This window comes from Pipistrellus hanaki (genome assembly GCF_964339955.1).
Source record: "Pipistrellus hanaki genome assembly, chromosome: 1".
Lineage (NCBI taxonomy): Eukaryota > Metazoa > Chordata > Mammalia > Chiroptera > Vespertilionidae > Pipistrellus > Pipistrellus hanaki.
Window position 1 is genome coordinate 69,235,683 of NC_140503.1, and position 20,360 is coordinate 69,256,042.

At 40.9% G+C, this 20,360-nt stretch overlaps 1 protein-coding gene across 2 annotated transcripts in view; it reads right to left on the minus strand.

The window, feature by feature from the left end:
• Window positions 1-17,584, minus strand: part of SLC12A6 (solute carrier family 12 member 6) — a 105,199-nt gene extending 87,615 nt beyond the window's left edge. For both annotated transcript variants that reach the window (XM_084861731.1, XM_084861730.1), the window contains exon 1: window positions 15,858-17,584. In XM_084861731.1, coding sequence (XP_084717857.1) covers window positions 15,858-16,128 — 271 coding nt within the window. In that variant the 5' untranslated portion in view covers window positions 16,129-17,584. The remainder of the gene's footprint in view (window positions 1-15,857) is intronic.
• Between the last annotated feature and the right edge of the window lie 2,776 nt (window positions 17,585-20,360).

The following is a 20,360-nucleotide window of genomic DNA, read 5'->3' on the forward strand; positions in this document are numbered from 1 at the left end:
ATTTACCCAAGAGAAATAAAAGTGTATATTCATTTAAAATTTTTGAACAAATATGTTTACGGCAGTTTTATTCATAACAGCCCAACAGGAAACAGCCCAAGTATCTGTCAACTAAAATCTAAAAAATCTTAGCATCTAAATATAAAAGCACATCACTTATGGCTCAGATTCTGTTTCATGTAAGGTTTAGGCAGTTACATAAATGCTTTTACATACTCTGATTTTAGAGTATTTTTTAAAAATATATTTTATTGATTTTACACAGAGAGGAATTGAGAGGAGTACAGAGCCAGAAACGTCGATGAAAGGGAAACACCGACCAGCCGCCTCCTGCACGGCCCCCACCGGGGATGTGCCCGCAACCAAGGCACATGCCCTTGACTGGAATCAAACCCGGGACCTTTCAGTCCACAGGCCAACGCTCCATCCACTGAGCCAAACCGGTTTCGGCAGATTTTAGAGTATTGAATGTTGTTAGAAATTAGAGTCATCAAACAGGTTTGTAATATTTACTTTAAAAAAAATGCACGGTATTTTTTTTTTAAAGTAGTATGATATAAGACAGGCTAGGGTAAAAGGCCTTTATAATAGTACTAGGGGCCGGTGGGCCTCGAGGCTGCAGTGGGCACGGGGGTGGGTCTCAGCTCATCCTTTGCGCCAGTGGGTTCAAGCAGAGGCTCTGCTGATGGCTGCAGGTGTGAACAGGTCCAGCACCAGTAGCCGATGAGAGCACCAGGCAGGGCCTTGGTGCATGGGAGCGAAGAATTTTCAGTAACCACCAGAGGCTCACCCCAATGACAGCAACCAGCACCCTGCCTTGGTTTGGCGCCCCCACTCACCTGCTCTTCCATCCCACCATGCCCAATGCCCACTATTTTTCATGTGCATGCCCCGGTGGTCAGCAATTGTCATAGCAACCAGTTGTTTGGTTGTTCCACCCTCCAGTCTATTTGCATATTAGCCTTTTATTATATAGGACTTGAGGCCCAGTGCACGAATTTGTGAACCAGTGGGGTCCCTTGGCCTAGCCTATGGGATCGGGCTGAAACAGGCTCCCTGACATCCCCCAAGGGGTCCCGGATTGTGAGAAGGCACAGGCCAGGCCAAGGGACTCCAATGGTGCACAATCGGGCGAGGGAGGGATACAGGAGGTTGGCCAGCTGGGAAGGGACTGTGGGAGGGCTCCAGGGCTTGTTGGGCCTATCTTTCTCAGTCCCAATCAGCTGGATCAGCAGCAAACTAACCTACCGGTCATATTGTCTTCCCCCTGGTGGTCAGTGCACATCATAGCGAGTGGTTGAGTAGCCTTAGCATATCATTAGCATATTACACTTTGATTGGTTGAACAGATGACTAGATACTTAGCATATTAGGCTTTTATAATATAGGATAGGATTACTCCATTATATATTAGGCCAAATATTATACACATTATACTTATTTTACTAATTACTTTCAGTAAAACACTTTTTTGTGAGTACGCCTGCTTTAAAAAAAAAAAAAGCCCATTTCTTTTAGCAGAATGGGTCTATTTGGGTAATATTTTCAAAGTACAATTTACTATGCTACACTAATTACTTATTTTTAATCACAGCTAACAACTTATGATAACCATCACTTTGTTTTATTCAACCCATCTATTAAGTAAACAAAGACAAGGTAGATTTAGTGAAAAGATTAAAACAATTAATGGAAAGTCAATGGAAATTTATTTTCAAATGAGGACTTTCTATCAGGTTATATTATCATACTATATTATGAAAAGTCAATAAATTTTAGAGCAAATCATGTATTTCCTCTGGGAACTGAACTGTATAAAAGATATACAAATAATCTAGAACCACACAATCTGATTACTGAAATGATTCTAAAAAAGAATCTAGTAATTCATGCTAAAAATAGATCTGTGATGCACAAAAACTATAAGTGAGCAGTAACCAAATCCCTAGAATTAAAAAGCCACATACATTTTGAATGCAGGAATTTTACCAAATGTCATTCTGTTCATTCTTGAGAGCATCTTGTAGATATGATGTTGAGGTTTTTAGTAACATGTTTAGTAACATTCTTTTTTAAAAATAAAAAAATGCAATTAAAGCTTGATCAAAGGTATCAGCATGCTAGTAAAAAGCTGGAGACATATAAAATAGAACAGATTAGATTTCATGAGCGTACACAATGTAGATTTAATTTATCTTATCTGTCCACACCTTTTCACAGACTTCTTTCTCCAACTCTCACACACCTCATATGACAAAGTCTTATGCAAATACCTTAAGTGTAAGTGTACATGCACACACACACACAAGTTCAGTGAGAGTGCTGAGCAAAGAATAATGGGTTTGATACAGAAACAAATTCAAATCTTATGAATCTCTCCTAAGCTCTTATAGTTTGAAGATCCATTCTGAGAGCTTTATCCACTATTGACCTCTAGTGACACCCACCCTTTAAAATTGCAACCAATTAATATTAATAGTTTTGTGCTTACAGTATTTGGTTTATTAGAAATGGTGTTTTTACAAGAAGTACTAAAGTGGAATTTATTTCCAAGCAGTTGCTTCTAATATTATTTAAAAATATTTAGGGTGGTATTCTTTTTTTCTTTTTTTAAATATATTTTATTGATTTCAGAGAGAAGGGAGAGAAAGAGAGAGGTAGAAACATCAAGGATAAGAGAGAACCACTGATCGGCTGCCCCAGCATGCTCCACACTGGGGATCAAGCCTGCAACCCAGACTTGTGCCCTTGGCTGGAATCAAACCCGGGATACTTCAGTCTGAAGGCTGACGCTCTATCCACTGAGCCAAATCGGCCAGGGGTAGGGTGATATTCTTATTGAATCTTTGCAACCACTAGCTAGCAACTAAATAAATACAAGTAGAAATTAACTATATTAAACTTTTTTTTTTTTTTTACATATCTTACAAATGAGATTTTAATTAAGCCTTTAACAGCACAACTTGTACCCTATTCTTATTCTCCATCAGCAGCTACTACAAGGCTTTGCACATACTGGTGGTTAATAGATTTTTTAAAGTCCTTTCACTACACAGAATAATGTTCTGGCTCAAAGTAAATTTATGAAGAACTCTGAGCTACAAAGATTTTATCCTCATTTGTAAATTTTTCATACTCTTTATTCTATAAATCTTTATAACAATCTATACTAATAAAAGAGTAATATGCTAATTAGACTGGATAGACTGGACATCTTCCTCACAAAGCTGGGGGCGTGGCTGGCCTGCAAACCCTCGGCGGCCCCAAGCTCAAGCCACCTCTGACCCCCAGCCAGGACCCCCAACCCTGATCCAGGGCCCCCTTCAGGGCAGGCCTGCTGGCCCCCCGCCCCATACACCAGGCCTCTATCCAATATAATAAAAGGATAATATGCAAATTGACTCTGACAGCAGAATGACCAGAACAGCTGCTGGACCAGTTGTTATGAGGCACACTGACCTCTTTGTCCCTTCCCCTCGCCATCAGGCACCAATCACCTGATGGCGAATGGGGAACTGGGGGTGGGTGGGGCCAGCTGTGGGCAGCTGGGGAAGATGGCCCTGATTGCAGGCCAGGCCTAAGAATCATACCCGTGCATGAATTTTGTGCACTGGGCCTCTAGTCTATATATATAAAAGGTTAAGTATCTGTTCCAGCTATGACACGCACTGACTATCTATATATGTAAAAGGCTAAGTGTCCACCCAGCCAGTATCTATGACATGTACTGACTACCAGAGGGCCGACCCTCAATGCAGGAGCTGCCGTTACACGCACTGGCCATTTAAAAATAAATGGCCAGCTGAAACTGTTTGGCTCAGTGGATAGAGCATCAGCCTGCAGACTGAAAGGTCCCAGGTTTGATTCCGGTCAAGGGCATGTACCTGGGTTGCAGGCACATCCCCAGTTGGGGGTGTACAGGAGGCAGCTGATCAATGTTTCTCTCTCATCCATGTTTCTGGCTCTCTATCTCTCTCCCTTCCTCTCTGTAAAAAAATCAATAAAAATATATTTTAAAAAGTAAAAAATAAACAGCCAAACCAAAACTCAGCTTCTCTCAAGTGGGACACAAGCCCTGCCACCACCCCAGAATGACATCCCATCAAATCACAGCCGATGCTGCCAAGACCCCATGGTGCAAAATGTGGCCCATAGCCCAGCCCAGCCCGGAAACAGTTGCTGTGGGTGCCTAATAACATCACATAGCAATGCCTGGCTTCCTCTCCCTAGCACCTAGCCTCCTTAGAGTTTCTTCAGTCCAGGAACCCAACTTGCTTTATAGCCAGATGCAAACATTTCACAGTTTAACCAAATGTTTGTGAAGCAGCCGAAACCAGTTTGGCTCAGTGGATAGAGCGTTAGACTGCGGACTGAAAGGTCCCAGGTTCGATTCCAGTCAAGAGAAAATGTTTGTGAAGCATTTTCACGTGCCTCATCTCATTTGATCCTCTCAGAAGTCCTGCAGTAGGTAGACAGGAGACTCGGTAGAATCCTCTTTTCATTAGCCAGAAAATAGAGATTTAGAAAGTTTAGAAACTTGACCCGACTGAAAAAAGAAATGGTGGAATTTGAAAATGACTTCACGTTTTCTCACTGCACAGAATATAGTCCAACACTGCTGCAGTTAAATATTTTACCCTTTGTTCTCCCTGTGTGATCTACAATAATAACCTGCTTCATGTTGATATTTACTGCTGTGTTGCTGACAACTACCTGAAAGAGAAGTTGGGGTGCTTCACTGGGCTGAAAAAAGTTTAGCTAAATCAGAAAGCAGGTCTAATTAAGCAAGTTTATTCTATATCTATAAAAGGCTAAGTTGACTTGTGCATGAGCAATACATATAAAGCTCTCGCAGATGCCAACTGCACATGTGTGTTTCAATCTATCATTGTAGATTGTGAATTTGGTTGACACTTCTATTATAAAGAAAGGACAAATAGTGATATTAAAATATTTCTTCTAATTAATTTCCTTTCAATATGCATGCACCAGGACACTAGTCAATCTAATAAATCATCCTGTTGAGAGAAATGTGTTCGAGAGGTAAAAGATCTGAATTTCTTTAAAATATCCAACTTCAAATATGGAGTTATATGGAGAGAGGAAAGAGATAATATGTGTTGGAGCAAAGATTCTTAAAAAAAAATATCAGACTAGCCCTACCACATTCAGGTAACTCATGCTTCAAAGGGCCATGGGTAGGCAAACACTACCTCACATCCCCTTGAATGTGGTGTCATTCAGGTTAGGCAAACATATGAAAGGCTATGAACCATTTCTTGAGAACAGTGTTTTGTATCTCTGGTAAAGGACTATATTCATTGTGGGTTAAAAATTTTGTTAAAAAATAAAGTGAAAATTACTAGATAATGAAATAAAAATAAACATAAGTTTCAATTTTTATTAAGTTTAAAAGACATAAAACTATTCTTTCAAACTCTCAATTTCTGAGCTCATGGCCTTACAGACAGGTAATAAACAGCTCATGGACCAGCACTCTCTGCATAATACATTCTCAATAGCCCTGTGTTACAGAATCTTGTAAACATTTTAGCGAAAAGAGAATGAGAAATTCATTATTTAAATTTAGAGCTATAACTGGAGCCTGAAAAGTATACTGGCTCTCATTCTTTAGAATATGTTTTCCTTATTTATCATATTTAGCAAATCCTTCTCCCACAGATGCAACAGTAAATATTAGTTTAAAATATCAAAATGGTCACAAATTCTAAATTTTACCTTACTCTGTAGACAATTATAGAAATAATTAAATAATTATTTTGGTGAGGATCAACTACCATGGATGGCAAGGACTTAAAACTTCTACATCTCGATCAACCGATGTGGCTCAGTGGTTGAGCGTTGACCCATGAACCAGGAGGTCACAGTTCAATTCCTGGTCAGTCAGGGCACATTCCTGGGGTTGTGGGCTCGATCCCCAATAGGGGGCATGCAAGATTCAGCTGATCAGTGATTCTCATCATTGATTCTTCTATCTCTCCCTCTCCCTTCTATTGACTTTAGAGAAAGCCAATAAAAAACACATTTTAAAAAGAAGCACATTTTTCTTTAAAAAAAAACCACTCTACATCTCAAAATTACATAAGACTGCCTATGAAAACTGATTTTTATAAAATGATATCAATGATGAATATTGTATAATGCATTGGGAGGCTAACAACTACAAGATAATACTGTTCATAGAAAAAAAAAACACATTATTTTCTGGTGGATTCATAATATTGTAGAGAAGGAAGACAAAGAGTTCTCCAAACTAAACTTCAGGAAAATCTGCTTTGCTGAGGCTGAAGAAATCATGCATTCTTCAATATATTTGAGTGTCCACTATGTGCCAGGAAAGATGAATCCAAAGGACAGACAAGGAACTCGAGATCTTGTTATCCAATTAATAGACTAAAAGGCAATATAAAACCAGGACTATACATACAAATATATTATAAGCATAGAAAGAACCTTCAGAGCACAACATACTATCACCTTACCCAGTTACTTCTTCAGGGACCTAAACTTGTGAGTCTTTAATAGATAAAAGAATGCAGTAGGATAGTTGATGAATGGCTACTTTAATTTGATAGCTAAGTCAGTCATTTTGGCTGCTGACCCAAATACGAAAAAGCCATTATCAAAAGTATCTGAGTACTCTGAGCCCTCAGTTTCCACTGTTATTATTTATTTATTTTACAATATTGTTAGTTCCTGTATAAGGCTGCCCATCTCTTACATTAGTCTAATGTCATTATAGTCCAGGTATGATAGAACGCAAGAAACACCAACCAAAGAGAGAGCTCTGGCAGTTATTTAATTTCTGATGTGACATTTCATTCTTTCATTGTGAAACACTTGCTAGATGAGCTTCTAGTCAACACTATGAACAGTGTATAAAAAATAAAAACAGATATTAAGCAACATATTGTCCAAACTTAGGGCATATTTTCAAAAAAGGAAATGAAAACGCAAGTCAAAACAAAATGTCCTGGTTAATTTTCATCTCATAGAAAAAGTGTCTTTATAAGTTATTACTTCCTCCCTTCCCTGCAACAAAACATTTTAAAATAGATTTGTACTTGGGTCAAAATACAAATATTCATTAACTTTAGAACAAATGGACTAATGCAAGTAACTAAATCAATAACTGTTCAGGTAATTCAGCACTACTACACTGCCCTGGTATTTGCACATCGTTTGTGTTTGAAACAAACAGTAAAATACACATGGTTTGAATAGATTTTCTTTTAGGAACGTAGAACTTTAAGTTATTTGGGAAACGCCATTTTATTAACTGCCCCCCACTATTTCCTTTAAATGCCCCAATGCCAAAGTAATTGCAAAAATGTACACAAAACAAAACTTGCATTTCTTTTATGCTTCCTCTTCTGTAATATACAACCGAAGCTTAATTAATATTTCAACAGAGACAACCATTGTTAATATAGAAGAGAAAGTGTAATGACAAGAACAATGGTGTGAGAATCACATACATTTTCCTTATTTAACCATATCAGCTTCAGTTTTCTCCTGGATAAGAAATCCCATCTTACCTCAGAAGAAAATTACTTTTTTTTAATGGAAAAAAAAAAATCAAAACTGATGATTTTTAGGAAAGAAAAGAATTAACTTCATTTGATAGTCAGGAAAGAGCACTTTCTATTTCCTACTAGTTACTAAATTATTTTTGGAACTAGCACACTGCTAACCTACAAAAAAATAAATCAACAAAACATAATTTTTAAATGCATTTTAGGATGTAAATTAACCAGCTTTGAAAAGAAGTATTATTTCTAGGTATTTTTTCAAAAGCTAGGGGCTAATACTCTCAAAATAGAATAGAGAAAAATTTCAGTTGAATTCAATTTCTCATAGATCTGCAAAATGAAAATGTATACGTATATAAAAGAATGTTTAACTATTAGTGTTTTCTTTTTTAAAACTAGCAATATAAAAATGAATAGCCTTACCCCAAAGTAAAAGCAGACCCAGCTGGTAAAATGAAGGAAATTCAGTCGCCACTTTCCTAAAAATTAAAGCTACCTATCAAATGGTTCCAACTGTAAACAGATGAATGCTATCGAGTATCTTGCATACAAATTTCTCAAGGCCATTAAAAATGTAATAAGGCTTAGCAATGCAGTAATAAAAATGCAAAGCAGAAGTTGACACTGATTAATTTAGCAAGGAAACCGGAGACTGAAACCAGTTCTGAGCTAAAATAACAGAAAATTTTAAAAAGAAAAAACAACAACCCAAAGTTAGACTTAAGACATAAACATACTTGTCATTTCCTTATAACTTAATACAGGCTTTTGTTTTCCATATCTGTACTTTTCAACTGCAAAAAAAAAAAATCAATTTTAGAAGGAAAAAATAAATAAAAAGCTTCAGCCCTTACATTCTTTCAATTAAGACAGCCAAAGGTTTTGCATAGTCCGTCAGATTAACTTACATACAATATTGACTTGATTATGAAATTTTGTTAACTCTAAATTCCTCCAATGATTTAATGGTGGTATAAAATCCTTCAAAAGTAAAATGTATCTAAATATGAGAAGTATTTAAAAAAAAAAAGACAAATGACAAATGAAATTGTCATTTAAAATATGACAAATGAACATTGTAGAACTGAGCAAGTATTATAATATTTCCTATTAATCACCAACTGAACTTCCATAATTAAATCAAAGTGCTGTGTGTGTATGTATTATGTTCTAAAGTTCTGTGTTCATATCTTCATATTTAATTGCTGGGATTCTAAAAAATAGAGCTAAGCACTAATCCTAGGGTTTTCATGGAAATATCCTGTTTTTCCATTTACTTACAACACTTCATTAAAATATTGCATTTGTTTTACCCACTCAAAAAATAAAATAAGCCAAAACCAGTTTGGCTCAGTGAATAGAGCGTCGGTCTGCAGACTGAGGGGTCCCAGGTTATATTCTGGTCGAGGGCATGTACCTTGGTTGCAGGCACATCCCTGATGGGGGGTGTGTAGGAGGCAGCTGGTCGATGTTTCTCTCTCATCGATGTTTCTAGCTTTCTATCCTTCTCCCTTCCTCTCTGTAGAATATCAATAAAATATATTTTTAAAAATTTTTCATAATTCCTACAATATAGCTCTCCAAACTTTCATACCTACTGTTAGGAAACACATCACAAAGAACTTAAAACACATATAATTTACATTATTCTGTGTCAACAAGGCCACCACGTGTAGCTGTGCAGATTGTGTCAGGCCAAAAGGATAGGGGGCTGCAGGCTGTGGGCTGAAATCCAATTTGCCCTTCTCCAATGAAGTTTAGAAGGGGTGCCTTTTTAGAATTTGCACAAGGGTCTTGCTAGTCCACAAGTATTTATTAGGCAAACAGAGTCCACTATCCAAAAGTTTACAGCATGTCATACTCATAAGTCATTACAAATTGCCTTAAAAGTCAGTTTTAGAAACATGCCCCTTTTTCTAACAGCCTTAATTAAAATGGGAAAGTATGACTTATGAGGTCCCCAGGTCCCCAAGAGTATCTTCTTTGTTTTCTATTCCAGTAGGTAATATCAAAGCAAAGCTTATGAGAATCTGGAATTAAGAACATGCCACTGATCCGAAACCGGTTTGGCTCAGTGGACAGAGCGTTGGTCTGCGGACTGAAGGGTCCCAGGTTCGATTCCAGTCAAGGGCATGTACTTTGGTTGCGAACACATCACCAATGGGAGTGTGCAGGAGGCAGCTGGTCGATGTATCTATCTCATTGACGTTTCTAGCTCTCTGTCCCTATCCCTTCCTCTCTGTGAAAATCAATAAAATATATTTTAAAGAAAAGGAAAAAAAAAGAACATGCCACTGAGAGGAAAAGACTGAAACCCTTGGTGGGAAGAATTAGTGAGGACAAAGAAGTGACCATTAAAGATAAAAGAGAAGATGTTGAAGCACTACTTTACCAATCACTGGCATTTAATCAAATTATCTAGAGCAGTGGTTCTCAACCTTCTTAGTGCCGAAACCCTTTAATACAGTTCCTCATGTTGTGGTGACACCCAACCATAAAATATTTTCGTTTCTACTTCATAACTGTAATTTTGCTACTGTTATGAATCGTAATGTAAATATCTGTGTTTTCCGATGGTCTTAGGTAACCCCTGTGAAAGGGTTGTTTGACCCCCAAAGGGGTCGTGACCCACAGATTGAGAACTGCTGATCTAGAGCACTCTATGAAAACTTCTATAAAAGAAAGCCTTTTCAATTAAAGCACCTAATTGCAGCTCAACAATTTTTAAGTTTTTATCATAGACTAGAGGCCCAGTGCACAAAATTTGCACGGGGGGGGGGGGGTGGCCGGGGGGGGGGGGGGTAGGGGTGTTCCTCAACCCGGCCTGCAACTGTTCCACTCTGAGACCTCTCAGGGAATGTCTGACTGCTGGTTTAGGCCGGATCCTATCTGGCAGTCAGACATTCCTCTGAGTCGGTCTGCAGACTGAGGGGTCCCAGGTTCTAGTCTGGTCAAGGATCACAGTCTGATCCTTCCACATCTTTCACAATCCGGGACCCCTGGCTCCTAACCGCTTCTGTCTGCCATCCCCATTTCCCTCTAACTGCTCCCCTGCAGGCCTGACTGATGCCTAACTGCTCCCCTAACAGCCTGATTGCCCCAACTGCCATCCCCTGCCAGCCTCATGGCCCCAAACTGCCCCCTTTTTCCAGCCTGATGACCCCAACTGCCTTTCCCTGCTGGGGCCTCATTGCCCCAACTGCCCTCCCCTGCTGGCCTGATCGCCCACAACTGCCCGCCCCTGCCACAACCCACCTCCTCCACCGGGACCCACCTCCTCCACGCAAGGCAATGGAGATGCCGGGACCAGCCTGCTCCCCACCATGCAGAGCTGCGGGACCTCCGGGCCTTATCACACGAGCGGCTGCCAGGCCCTGCCTCTACTGTGCGCGCGGCCATCTTGTGGAGGGTGTGACGCCACGTAGGTTTTTATTATGTAGGATGTTTTAAAATATACATACACCACAGAAAATAGTAAAAATGCATCCCTGTCTTTTAACTCTATATCTTCAACTTAGTATATATTTATTGAATACAAGTTATGTGGCATCACAATTATTCTAGGTGCTGAAGATACCAAAACAATTTTTGTCTCTGTCCTTAAGAGAACTGTCAGCCTAATTGAGAAAAATAACATGTAAACAAAACAAAATTAAGTGAAATAGGTGCTGCTATCTATATATATAAAAGCTTAAGCGACCATTATGACCAAACAACCAGAATGACTGGTCAACCAGTCGCTATGATGCTCACCGACCACAAGGGGGCAGGCACTCAATGCAGGAGCTACCCCCCTGGTGGTCAGTGCACTCCCACAGGGGAAGTGCCGCTTAGCCAGAAGCAGGGCTCACGGCTGGTGAGCACAGCTGTAGCAGTAGGAGCCTCTCTGGACTCTGTGGCAGTGCTACAGAGCAGCGGTGGCAGGCACAGCAGGCAGATCGATCGGCACAGCGCCAGCTTGGGCTCTTCCCTGGTTGCCTGGTGCTTGGTGCACTGCTACATTCCCTGAGGGGTCCCGGATTGCAAGAGGGCACAGGCCAGGCTGAGGGACCACTCCCCTTCCCATGCACTTGTCTGTGCACTGGCCCTCTAGTATAATAATAATAAGTATAAGGGATATAGGGACTTAAAGAAATAGATTAGTTCTATTCTATCTGGGTATAGGGATGAATCTGAAAAGGTTTCAGAGAGGGTGACTCTTGAGGGAGGGACCTACCTTAATTATTTTGCATCTCTACCACCTAATGCTGCTCCATAAAAACTTGGTAACAGCCAGTCTCAGTTGGAATACATGGAGTTCTTTGACTCAACTGGCTTTTAAGTCTACTCCACTTCAGAAACCTACTTCCAAGGCTGTACAATATATCATGTTAACACTGGAACTGCCCCTCCTCTGAAACCATTAACTCCAACATTCAACTGTCTGACCACAGTCTGATCCTTCCACATCTTTCACAACCACTTTACCTCATCAATTCCTCCAGTGTGTTAGGTCTCCATTTCACCTCAGTTCATCACTTTCCTTTGCTGTATTTTTTTACTGTGTATTATTCTAAAACTTGCTGTATTTTTTCTATTTTTTGTGTTTTGATGTGTATTTCTATTGTTGCATTTATCATACAGCATTATAATTTATATGAAAATGTGTTTCCTTTCTCTATTAGATCATAGTTTTCCTTAGAATAGTTATTAAATTCTTTTTTTTTTATCAGTCCTGTATCCTTAAACACCCAGAACACGGCCTGACCCATAAGTGCTCAGCAGATATTTGATGAAGGAATGGATAGTGTTCTCGTCATTTTCACCATTACAGATGAGCTCTCCAAAGGCAGAAACAATATGTTACCTGAATATTTCCTGTAATTCCTACCAGAGTGCCTCACACATATCAGAACCTTTATTGATTATAAAAGGTTGAAATATATTACAGCCTGTATGAGACATATAAAAATATGTTCCTTGCTCTTTTTGGTATTATTCTTTTGACAATCAATTAAGATAATCAAATACTCATGAAGCAAATGTAATAAAATGTTCATCCCAGCAGAAGCAAAATGAGGTAAATGGAAAGCACTGGCGAGAAGCCAGGAGGCCTGCATGTCAGCTTTGGTTTTGCACTCTGTGATCTACAATATAACTGTCTCTGTAAGCCTTAGTTTCCTCACTCAGTAAAATGAGGTTTGACCCAAATTCAATTCTTGATTACCTGAAATTACCTAACATGCTATGCCTCTTTTAAAATTTTATTACAAAAGTGATACACTCTTAATATAAAAAATTGTACTTATCCTTCTAAATTGAAAGAAAAATTCCCACTCTCCACTCTATTTTCAAATTCCTTTAGTCTGTTAACATCTGTTGAGATATCCATTCTCAACAGTTCCTTCTATATCTTTAAGACATTCTTTTTAAAAAAATATATATTTTATTGATTTTTTACAGAGCGGAAGGGAGATAGAGAATCAGAAACATCGATGAGAGAGAAACATCGACCAGTTGCCTCCTGCACAACCCCTACTGGGGATGTGCCTGCAACCAATGTATATGCCCTTGACCGGAATCGAACCTGGGACCTTTCAGTTCACAGGCCGACGCTCTATCCACTGAGCCAAACCGGTTTCGGCAAGACATTCTTTAGGCATAAGCAAATACAGTGCTAAGAGTCTTGATTTTATTTCCCAGCTGTACAGTCCCATAACTTCTAATGAACCCTGACACAATGAAAAAACAACAATAAATACTTTGATAGCAAAAAAGATAATTACCTACTTTCAAAAGGCCAACAGTAGAAAAAATTAAAAGACAGAATTAAGTATTTAAAACTTCATGCATCACTCCTGCCTTGGGTTGTGCAATGTAATGTGAGTAAAAGGTATGTAATAAGAAAACAAACTTAGTTAGCATGGCAAACTTCTCTACAGTAAGAAACATGGGAGGCCTGAGGATTGTGGGGAAAGGATTGAGAATCATAACAATATTACAACTATAGAAGAATGTGTGGAAAGGGAAAATATGTGTGCGTGTACATATATATATACATATATATATATGTACACGCACAACAGAATTCTAAATATTAAAATAGCAAACACAATTTTGAAATACACTATGAGCATAAAAATAGAGTTAATTGGCCCTAGCTGGTTTGGTTCAGTGGATAGAGCATCAGCCTGTGGACTGAAGAATCCCAGGTTCAATTCCACAAGGGCAAACACAATTTGGGCTCGATCCCCAGTGCAGAAGGCAGCCAATCAATGATTTCCTCTCATCACTGACGTTTCTATCTCTCTCTCTTCCACTCCCTTACTCGCTAAAACTAATAAAAAATAGAATTAATTGTAGAAAAGGAAGTAGCTTTCCTATACTAACTCCAGAGACAAATGTAGTTTATATATGTCCTTGATTTTCTTGACAGCAACATTCTTTGAAGACCTATGTCTAACAAGGGATTAGAAAGCCAAAGGTAAAATAATTATATTTCTAACCAATCCCCTCCAAGGATGAGAAAAATATATCACAGGATGAAGTCATTATAAGAAGAAAAAATTTTAAAAAGACAAAGTAGGTAACTAGTTTCTTCAGAATATGGGGGAATGTGTGATCCAATGGTTAATTTCCCTTCCATCTGATACCAGAGAATATTTAAACATGAAGAAATATGCTAGATATAGAGACAAGCTTTAACTTCTGTATCCATCTAAACAACATAGATTTTACCTACACATAGGTGAAATCCAAGTTTTCCTCTTATAGTATAAAATGATACCACTCTGGACTGTAAAGAATGCTTACAGGTAAGATAATGGCCTGGACAAGAATCCTGTTCTGAAAAGCTAACACATTACAGAAACAAACCTACTTTTTAAAACAAAATACAAATGTAATTCCATAACGTATAAGCCACAAGTCTAAAAACATTTAACTACAAATTACCTAATGACAATTGCAGCAATAAAAAAATTAACACTGATATAGCTTTTATCTGGTATTTTTACAACCTCAATACAGCATGTAAATAACTATAATTTAGAGTTAATTTGGAAGAGAGGGAATTATTTATTTTATAATGCATTTTAAATGCTGTGTAAATAGTGCAAAGTTTGTCAAGTTGAAAATAGTTAAGTCCAAAAACCAGCCTGTAATAGCTCCATTAAATAAATGATTAGTTGAAGATAATCATTATAGTTGAAGACAGGACTATAAACTACCAAATCTCCCTTCTCTACAGACATTGAAAAATACAAACAGAAATAAGGAACTAAAATTATTCTGGTTTCCTCACCCCTTGGGTTAGGAGGACAGTATGTCCTGACACTAGAAAATGGTAAGTCACTTTCAAAGGTCAGTGGTTGAAGCTATGGCTTTCAAATTTGGGTAGAATATCATTTTCAGAGCCTAAGATTCTTACTAGAAATTTCCACTAACAGACTTATCTACAGTTAGAATACAGAACTAAATATATAGTGAATGCAAAACTAAATATATGAAGCAGTACGGCAGTTCTCAAAAAATGTTATGAACTTTTAACTCATTTCTCTCCCCATCACCTCTTCTCACTAAATCCAATGAAAAGGTCCAAGCTAGCCAACACAGATTGCTTCAGAAAGCTAAAAATCTTCAATGGTCAATCTAAGTCAGAAGTGGCTTGTGTGCTACTTCCTGACTACAAAGGTTCAATACTCAATACATTCCCTTTAAAGTTCAAGGTGAAAACATTAAGTTGGAATCAGCCCCTACAAACCTCTTGAGAAATTTCTCTAATCCAAAGGATAGCACACTAGGTCTACTCAGCCTCAGCTGAGTAAGCTTAGCTACTGGAACTACTGTTTCTGTAAATTATAATTTAAAAAAAGAATTTTGTGATACCGTATCTCAAGTCTTTGTAGAAAAACCAATAACTAGTATATGATCAATAACTACTCCTTGAAAATGGCCTTAAAAGCAGGCTGTAAAAGTTATCGAGCCCCAAAGCTAGCATTTAGGATTCTCTGTGCTGAAAAACTATTACATTCTTTGCTCTTCATCCTTAACCAAGATACCCATTTCAGTGCTAAGGAGACAAAAATGAGGAAGTCAAAACACATTAACTTTTCTTCTTTGCCATACACCTTCCACATGCCAAATTGCTACTGCAATAGAACCACTATGCTACCCATTATTTCAAAGGGCTCCTAAGCACCTCAAAAAGAGGTACCTTGGCTCCTGATTACTGTAAGGTGTAACAGAAAACCGATCTCTCAGAAGAGTCATCCTTGGCAAGTACACCAATAAAGGAAGAATCCTGTCATCTGGGTTTCTACTTACCCTCGGTAACATCCTGGGGGTTGGAAGTCCGGTCACTGGTTGGATCCTGGGCCAGAGTTGCCAGTGAAGTGGTGGCTCCAGACATCTCGCTCATAGGGTCACTACGGGTGGTTTCAGGCATGCTCTCCCGGGAGCTAAATCTTACTCGGGAACTGGATCTGGAGCTGAGGTCTGGGCTGGTGTCAGACAGACCTGGAATATCATCAATCTTCGTTGGTGTCACCATGAACCGAACTGAAGCCATCTTGGTGGTGGTTTCTGGAGGATGCATTTTTTTTTCTTCTTTTTCTTTTTCTTTTCCTTTAAAACGGCACAAAGGAAATCCCCGCAAAATCCTTCCTCCAAACGCTAGCTGCTTTTGATCGCAGAAATAGAAAAGATAACTTTAAAAAAAACCACCAATTGCCTTGATTTACACCACACGGAGCCCCAAATAAGAATCGTTATACTCAGAATTCGAGCAGACTGTCCTAGAAAGTGCACTACCAGTAGCTGAAAAATATTTAAGAGTAAAAAAAAAAAAAAGAAAAAGAAGACGACAAAACGATGTCAATCTCGTGTAACTTGGTTCCTCCGGAATGAGGAGCTAGCTAGCTCCGTCTCCTGATCCAGGGCTGCGGGCTCAGGGCCATGATCTGAGAGAAGCAGGTGAAGCCTTTCTTCCTTCGACCCCCAGGTGTCGGCCAAGGTAGTTGGTTCTTTTACCTGGTAAATGTCTCACGGTTTTAGTGGAGCCAAGTGCACACAAGCCCACCCTTAGGATGCAAATACAGCAGAGAGATTGAAGAAGAAGAAAACAACACACAAAAAAACCACGGTCCCGGCCACCTGTTGTGTATCAGGTGAATACCCCACAGGTCTGGCTGGGAGGAGGCGTGTGCAGCAGAGCCACCCGCGGTTTGTGAGGCCGATAATCCAGTGGTGTCTGGTGGGAGAGGTGCGCATGCATAACGGGAAAGATATCCCACACGAGGACGGAGGAGAATGAGAAGGGCGAGCGGAGGAGGATGCAGGGGCAGAGCGGATGGATTCCTGCCTCGGAGAGGTGCGCGGGGGCGGCCCGCCCGCGCTGCAGGCAGAAGGGTGCCCGCGATCGGGGGAGAGAGGCGACGCGGACAGACACCCCGATGGCAGCCCAGGGTCGTGGCAAGTCAAGTCGTCGCTAGTCCGTCCAGCCCAAGGTCCGCTCGCTAGGTGTCCCCCGCGTGTGACAGGACGAGCCGACCCTTCGCTGGGAGACGCTCTCTCCCCTACCGGGTCCCCGGCGCAGGTGGAGTCCTAGCAAAAGAGCAGACAAGCCCCGCAGGCGGGTCCCGGCCGGCCGTGCGGAGGGGGCGGCGGCGGCGCGCGGAGGTCGCAGGTGTGGGGTCCCGGCGCCAGCGGAGGCGGGTGCGCGCGCAGCTCTTGTTTACGAGCCGGTAACTGTTTCGGGGCCGCGGCGCGCCCGGGAGGCTCGGGCTGCCAGGAGGGGGGCCGGCCGGACGCCACAACGGCAGTTACGTGACCTCGCCGCTCCCGGCCCCCGGTTCGGCGGGCTGTGCAGGCGCCGCCGCAGGCCCTCCCTTCCCTCCCGGCTTGTTCCTCATTCGAGGTTAACTGTCCTAAGAGAAGCCGGGAGCGTTCAAAGGGTGGAACCGTCCGCCCCGCCAGTGCCGGGAGCCCCGCCCCGCCTCTGCGGCCTCCGGGGACGGCGCTGCCGGCGCGCATGCGCGCCCTCGCTCGCTGGAGGAGTGACAGCGGACCCGGTTGAGGGGGCGGGGCCACGCCGGAGGCCCTGGGCACGACGGGAATTGTAATTGGCTGTCTGGACCTGAGCTACCTGCACTTCAGAAAGCAAATCCCCTTCCCTCTTAGACCCGCTTTCTTGCCTTTCCTCACTCCTGGGGGAATCTCAGGGAGTAGGCCCTGCCCCTTATCCTCAAATACCTCAGGGACCTTTAATAAGAGGGCCCCTGAAAATTCATGATTGTTTTTTATTAATCCTAACCGGAGGTTATTTTTCCATGGATTTTTATTAAAATATATTTTATTGATTTTTACACAGAGAGAAATTGAGAGGGATAGTTAGAAACGTCGATGAGCGAGATACATCAACCAGCTGCCTCTTGCACACCCCCGACTGGGGATGTGCCCGCAACCAAGGTACGTGCCCTTGACTGGAATTGAACCCCAGGACCTTTCAGTCCGCAGGCCGATGCTCTATCCATTGAGCCAAACCGGTTTCAGCTCCATGGATTTTTAGAGTGGAAGGGAGGGGAGAGAGTCATTGATGTGAGAGAGACACATGGATTGGTTGGCAAGTGCCCTTCACTGGAGCCCATGTTCTATCCACTGAGCCAAACTGGCTTGGGCCATGATTTTTTAAATTATTTTAAATCACAAACCTCCCAATGGAATTTTTATGTAGAAGTCTATTCTAAAGCATTGTGTCAGTGATTTTCAACTGGTGTGCTGCAAGAATTTTTAAAACCTGCAATACCTTACTATTTAGTCAGGGGCACTGACCTCTTTTCCCTTATTATCAAATTAAAAAATTATAAAACAGCTATCAGGTGTGAATGTGTCAAAATCTTCCCCCTTGTTTTTTTTTTGTCAGATTGGCAAGAAAAATACATGTTTTTTGGTGTGCCACAGAATTTTAGTAATTATTTTACATGTGTGCCATGAGATTAAAAAGGTTGAGCCCAATTTAATGAATGGAGGTGTCCTTAGTGGTTGAGCATCGACCTATGTACCGGAAGGTCACAGTTTGATTGCCGGTCAGGTTACATGCCTGGGTTTCGGGTTTGATTTCCAGTGTGGGGCATGCAGGAGGCAGCCGAACAGTAATTCTCTCTCATCATTGATGTTTCTATCTCTCTCCCTTTCCAGTCCTCTATAATCAATAAATATATTTTTAAAAAGGTTGAAAATCACTGCACTGTATGCTCAAATTTATGCAGCTACGTATTCTCACCTTTTCCTGTACTTTACGCTGTCTTTCACAATGTATTCAGCTATTAACTCATATTGTACACATTAAATATGTAGTTTGTCAACTATACCTCAATAAAGTTGAAAAAAATGCTATATTCACTTTCTTGTCAGACTGAACATTTCATTAACAAAAACATCTTTATTTTATTTTTAAATATTTTATTGACTTTTTACAGAGAGGAAGGGAGAGGGAGAGTTAGAAACATCGATGAGAGAGAATCATCGACCAGCTGCCTCCTGCACACCTCCTACTGGGGATGTGCCCGCAACCAAGGTACATGCCCTCGACCGGAATCGAACCCAGAACCCTTCAGTCTGCAGGCCGACGCTCTATCCACTGAGCCAAACCGGTTTCGGCGAAAACATTTTTATTTTAGACCTGAATAAGATACTTTTTCTTGATCCCATTCCCAGGTTTTCCCTACTACTGCCACCAGAATGTGGTTCTTAGCTTATTTATTTAATGAATGGAGGTGTCCAATATATTTTGGCTCATCAATGTTTTGTTTGAAAGTTATTTCTTGTAGCTTTGACAAGACATTTAAATTTAACAATCTGGGTCCTGTCTTTGCCTGTGCCCTTGCTCTACAGACGTGGAAATGTTTAAGCATCATCCTTAGCAATAGATCAGAACTGTAAGACCTGAGCCAGGAAATTATCCTTTATCAAATGACGAAGTCCAAAGTCTAACTAAAAAGATCCAGGTAACAAAATGAGAAACAATTTCCATTTAAAATGTAAATCTCCTCAAAGCTGGATGCTTTTATAAAGCTTGTGCCTATTGATTTTAACTTTAAGAAGCAAAAAATTGATCTCCCTGAAGGATTAGTTTTTTCTCAGGCAGGTCTGCTGTTCATTCAAATCTCAGAGACTTTCCCTTTATAAAGAAAATAGAGGTCCAGTGCATGAAATTCGTGCACAAGGTATGTGTGTGTTGGGTCCCTCTCAGCCCAGCCTGCACTCTCTCCCATCCAGGACCCTTTATGATGTCCAACTGCTGGTTTATGCCCAATACTGAAGATTGGGCCTAAACCGACAACACCCTCTTACAATCCTAGACTGCTGGCTCCTTGTCGCTCACCTACCTGCCTGGTTGCCTCTGAATGCACCCTCCCATGCTGGCTTGGTCACCCTCAATTGCCCCCTCCCTGCTGGCCTGGTTGCTCCTGTGTTGTGTGTGTGTTGTGTGTGTGTGTGTGTGTGTGTGTGTGTCCGCCAGTCTGGTCACCCCTTACTGCTCCCCATGCTGGCCAGGTTGCCCCAACTGCCCCCCTTCTGCTGGTCTGGTTGCCTCTAACTGCTCTCCCAGCCAACCTGGTCACCCCCAATTGCCCCCCCCCCAACTTGGTGATCCCTCACTGCCCCCACACCAGCCTGGTTGCCCCATGTAGCCTGCTTGTTCAGTCATTTGGTTATTCCTCACTAACCCCCTCTGCCGGCCTGGTCATAGGCAGCCATCTTGTGATGACATGAGGGTTAATTTGCATATTACCTATTTATTATATAGGAGGATGTTGGAGTTTTGCA